The sequence below is a fragment of the Artemia franciscana genome, unplaced genomic scaffold (genome assembly GCF_032884065.1).
Source record: "Artemia franciscana unplaced genomic scaffold, ASM3288406v1 Scaffold_2744, whole genome shotgun sequence".
Taxonomy (NCBI): Eukaryota; Metazoa; Arthropoda; class Branchiopoda; order Anostraca; family Artemiidae; genus Artemia; species Artemia franciscana.
Genome location: NW_027063521.1, coordinates 4,124 through 9,329, shown reverse-complemented (window position 1 = coordinate 9,329; position 5,206 = coordinate 4,124). Strand labels below are relative to the sequence as shown.

General features: G+C 34.9%; 1 protein-coding gene across 1 annotated transcript; it reads left to right on the top strand.

Annotated features, from left to right (window-relative positions):
* The first annotated feature begins 4,508 nt into the window (after positions 1-4,508).
* Positions 4,509-4,868, top strand: LOC136042994 (E3 ubiquitin-protein ligase RNF115-like). Its single transcript, XM_065727889.1, has one exon. It carries the CDS (start codon positions 4,509-4,511, stop codon positions 4,866-4,868), a length of 360 nt encoding a protein of 119 aa, XP_065583961.1.
* Positions 4,869-5,206: the final 338 nt, after the last annotated feature.

The following is a 5,206-nucleotide window of genomic DNA, read 5'->3' as shown; positions in this document are numbered from 1 at the left end:
GAAAAAAATAAAGGAGAAAAACAAAACTAAAAAACGAATGTATATACAGACCGGGACACCGGGATACAAATGATGACCGGGACCCGGGACACAGGGAATATAAATGACGACCGGGACACAGGGACACAACTACAACGGGGACACCGGGGGAAACAGGGGGATAACCTGACAATCTATTTATATGCAAAGACAATGGGACAGCAAAGAATGTTGTATATTCGCAAGTTTTACGTAGTTAAAACCATATATATATATATATATCTATATTCACAGGTGGGACATAGGACACAACTACAATGGCGCGTAACTATTATGGCGCGTAACGACTTACGCGCGCGGGGGGGGCTTGGGGGGGGCGCGAAGCGCCCCCACCAACTAGGTGTTGGGGTGGCGCGAAGCGCCACCCCAACAGCTAGTATATATATATATATATATATATATATATATATATATATATATATATATATATGTATATATCTATCTATATTCACAGGTGGGACATAGGGACACAACTACAATGGCGTGTAACTAATATGGCGCGTAACGACTTACGCGCGCGGGGGGGCTTGGGGGGGCGCACGAAGCGCCCCGACCAACTAGGTGTTGGGGTGGCGCGAAGCGCCACCCCAACAGCTAGTATATATATATATATATATATATATATATATATATATATATATATATATATGTTTTTAACTACGTAAAACTTGTGAATATACAACATTCTTCGCTGTCCCATTGTCTGTGCATATAAATAGATTGTCAGGTTTACCAACTCTTGAACATGCAACATATTCAAGTGCAACATGTTGATGGTCCATAGGAGAACAATCCGTATTCAGATCTATACCTCATGATTCTAATGATTGCCCTTGAGCTTTGTTGATGGTGATTGCTAATCGAACATTCCCTGTGTCGCCGTCGTCATTTATATATCCCCCTGTGCCCCCGGCGTCCCCGTTGTAGTTGTGTCCCTGTGTCCCGGTTGTCATTTATATTCCCTGTGTCCCGGTCGTTAAAAGTGTCCCGGTGTCCCATTCGGTAATTTCTATTTGAGTGTCCCGGTCGACATTTATATTCCCTGTGTCCCAGTGTCCCGGTCGTCATTTGTGTCCCGGTATCCCGGTCTGTATATACATTTGTTTTTGAATTGGTCTTTTTTTTAGTTTTTAGTTTTTTACCTTTTTTTTAGTTTTTTTAGTTATACCTCATGATTCTAATGATTGCCCTTGAGCTTTGTTGATGGTTACCTAATCGAACATTCCCTGTGTCCCCGCCGTCATTTATATACCCCCCTGTGCCCCCGGCGTCCCCGTTGTAGTTGTGTCCCCGTGTCCGTGTCGTCATTTATATTCCCTGTGTCCCGATCGTCATTTGTGTCTCGGTGACCCGGTCTGTATATGCATTCGTTTTTGAATTGGTATATGATGAAATAAATTTTTGTGTTTTTCCTCTTTTTTCTTTTTAGTTTTTTTTTGGTTCTTACCTTTTTTTTTTAGTTTTTTTTAGTTTTTTTTTTCTTTTTTCTTTTTAGTTTTTTTTTTGTAGTTTTTACCTTTTTAGTTTTTATTTTTTTAGTTTTGTTTTTCTCCTTTATTTTTCTTTTTTTTTTTTTTTTTTTTTTTTTTTTTTTTTTTTTTTTTTTAGTTTTTTTTAGTTTTTTAGCTTTTTTAGTTTTTTTTATTAGTTTTTATTTTTTATTTTATTTTTAGTTTTCTTTTGTATTTTTTTTCCTTTTTTTAGTTTTTTTAGTTTTTTTTTTAGTTTTTTCTTTTTAGTTTTTTTTTGTAGTTTTTACCTAGCCAAGGTTCGAACCTGCAACCTCTCGGACCTAGAACCTGGAACATAAAGCGTTACCAACTCAGCTACTTCGGGCTTGAATACATTCGTTTTTTGAATTGGTATATGATGAAATAATTCAGACGTCATATGCGGGCAGACAGACATAACACACATACAACTTATTTTTATATATATAGATGTTGTCTATTTTTCTATTTTCTATATTATTCTCTATTTTTATGCTCTTTCTCTATATAACAATTGTTTGACTGTCATATACACTTCCTTCCTGTTTGATCCTGTATGTAGCCTTTGGATAGTTTTGTAAAAAAAAAAAAATAAATCCTTAAAAATTACAGTTCTCTCTTTACAATACGCAGCATCTATTCATCACATTATCATGATAACTTTCATTGCTATCCACATTCATAGTTTATTAGTTTAAATGAAGCAGATCTGAAATTCGTTTCACCATAAAGTATTGGCTAGGTCTAATGTTTGAGGGTCAAGCAATCTATTAACAAAGAACACTTAGCATCAACATATACTAAACAAGAGAGGATTATATCAATTAGGGCCTATGTTGAATGTAGGAAGGAGGATCTTTGTCCAGTTTGAACCACCTTCCCGAGTTTTATCTGACTCAATACGTGTAAACACATTTTTGCACATAGAAACCTTGGTCGCTAATGTTTTTTTAACTCTCTGTTCAGATATTCTATTGATACTTAAAAGCACTTGATATGTCTTTTAGTAAATTCTTTCCACTGCAGCATAGTGAAGAGAATTAGATTTTGAATTTCTTTGTTCAAGCCTTTTTCTCAAATAAAGATGTACGAACTGAATTCATCATCAGATTTTTTTCTGTTTTTCGAAATTGAACATACACATTTTGCTGGTTTCTGGTTATGAACAATAAAAAAAAATATTGGTTGCTGTAATTTCCCTTTACAATGTTTTAAATCATTCAGATTCCAATAGTATACTTTCATTTTGATCTGACGCCATTTTTGAGGGTTTTCAGGCTTTTTTCGAATTGCCACAAATTTCTTTTCACAATAAACTTTAACTTTTAGGACGAACGGAAATAACAGTTGCCATTCCTAAATCAGTGTCAGATGGCAGTTTTTTTTTAACAAGTTAACCTTTTTTTTAAACATATTTTTTAGCTTTGGTGCTATGGGCTGTGGTTAGCTTTTTACTAGGTTGCAGCTACCTCTGCAACCATGATTACGAGTTCTTAATATCGGTCAGGTTCGCGATAATCAAGTTGCTGTTTTTGCTTATCGATGTTGGAATGATTTATGACCTACAGTTTTTGCTGATTTTTTTAAAATGTAAATTGTTCGCTCCACAGATATGCGATTAGGAAGGTGGATAATTTTGTTGTTGAGTACCAAGACACCAAACATGCAAGCTTCGGAATTAGATATTTAGCTCCAGCTATTTGGAATTATATCCCAGCTGGCTGAGGCTGAGCACATTGGGTCCTTTAAAGTTAAGCTTAAGATACATTTCTTGGGGGAGGTTAGTTCTTTTTTATATTATTTGTTAGTTGAGTGTTTTTGTCCCTTCGTTTTAATATTTATAAATAATTTTTATTAATAGTTGAGAATCAGAGGATTGCAGCCGTTCCTCATCAGGTTTTTCCAGCCTTCCCCGTTCAGTTGTTTGTACAACTAGTTTATTTTATAATTATTGGTAAAATAAATAAATATATCATTAAGTTATACCTTTAAGGGTAAGTTGTGGGGGAATTTTAACTAGCCGAAGGCACTATGTTTATACTTGAATTTACTTGATACTTGAAACTTTTAGGGGCTAATTCAATTCAAAATTTAAAGTTCTGGTGCACTTTTTAAGATTAAAAAGAGATCAAATAGCAAGCAGCCCTTTTCTCAAGTCCATTCATTTTCCAAACGCATCCAGTCAAAATTTTGAGGCAGCCATTTTGTTCAGCATAGTAGAAGGGTCTATCAACTATATCTTTAGGGATATTGGGCATGTCAACCCCCAGAATTATGCAATTGGCCCGTTATGTTTTAAAACTAAATGTTGCTTTAAACTAAATCAAAGGGGGTCGTGTTTATTGTCGCCAATAAGAGACCTCAGCAATATATCGAGAATAGGGAAAGAAAGAAAATCCTATAACAGAGGGCCACAGGAAGAAACTTCGGCCAGGTAACACTATACGGTCGGTGCTGATAGTAGTTTTTTATGTCCAGTAGGTCTACATTGAACCACGAATTATTCCCCTATAGTTTGTTTACTATGATCTTACTGTCTAGATATCTCAACGGTGGTTGCGGCATATACCGCAAACATTACTATGGCACATGCCATAACCATGAGCAGTAATTAAAGTTCAGTGTACTAACTTATGACAAAAGTATTACATTTCGGATGAGGACAATCATTGTATAAGATTTTGTATAAGATTTATGTATATAGTTTCTTGTTTAATAAAGTCAAGTCTAAGTTGAAAGTCTAAGTCATAACGTCTTAATATTGCCATTGCTGTTTGCTAAGAACTGTAATCATATTTTTTTTTTTTGAGCTTGTTCTTAAATATGAAAAGTAGCATAATTATCTAAGTCTTGTGCAGTTTCTTGAACACTAAAACAAAAGGTTAGCTAATGACTTGGTAAATAACGAAAACAAAAACTAAAGGTCACGTATATAGTGAGATTCTTAGGAAGTACCAACTCTACAGTTAATTCTTCAAAATGAATGCTAATGGATTGATTCAGTTATTTAATGGATTAGAAAGAAATTCTCAGCGATTTCGTGAAATGATTTATATCTCAGATCTGCTTAATCAAGAAGAGGACATCGGGCCACATCCTACGCCCACAGAGAAAATTCAAAGTCTTGAAACGGTTGGAATTACAGAGACTGAAGTGAAACAAGATCTCCAGTGTTCTGTTTGCCTTGAATCCTATAAAATTCAAGAAAGTGTCAGAAAGCTTCCATGCAACCATTTATTCCACAGCAGATGTGTTGTTCCTTGGCTAGAACTTAATGGCAGTTGTCCATTGTGCCGCAAAACAGTTGTTGAAGAAGAAAAAAACAGATACACGCAATGAATCAAGCCCATTAATGAATTTAAATAGTAATATAGAAGAATATAGTAGCCGAGATATTTACTTCTCTATATTAATGTCTGATTCAGACGGATAAATAGCAAACGTTCTGATTCAATCTTTGCATACATATCAACGATGTATTGGTGAAACAATTGACGGCATTTTAAAATATAATTATCTTCATTGTGACGAATCATTAGTCTATAGGAATAATAATTCATTGCGCTGCATTTCTTATCCGTTTGTTTATTAGGGGATGGATCTATCAATTTATTATTAAAGTGATAGCCGTTGGCTCCATCCGAAAAAATGATAGGATATTGTAAGGCATCGTAGCA

Bases quoted from the DNA above. Each gene is read 5' to 3' on its own strand.
- LOC136042994 (XM_065727889.1), top strand. From the start codon at position 4,509: ATGAATGCTAATGGATTGATTCAGTTATTTAATGGATTAGAAAGAAAT.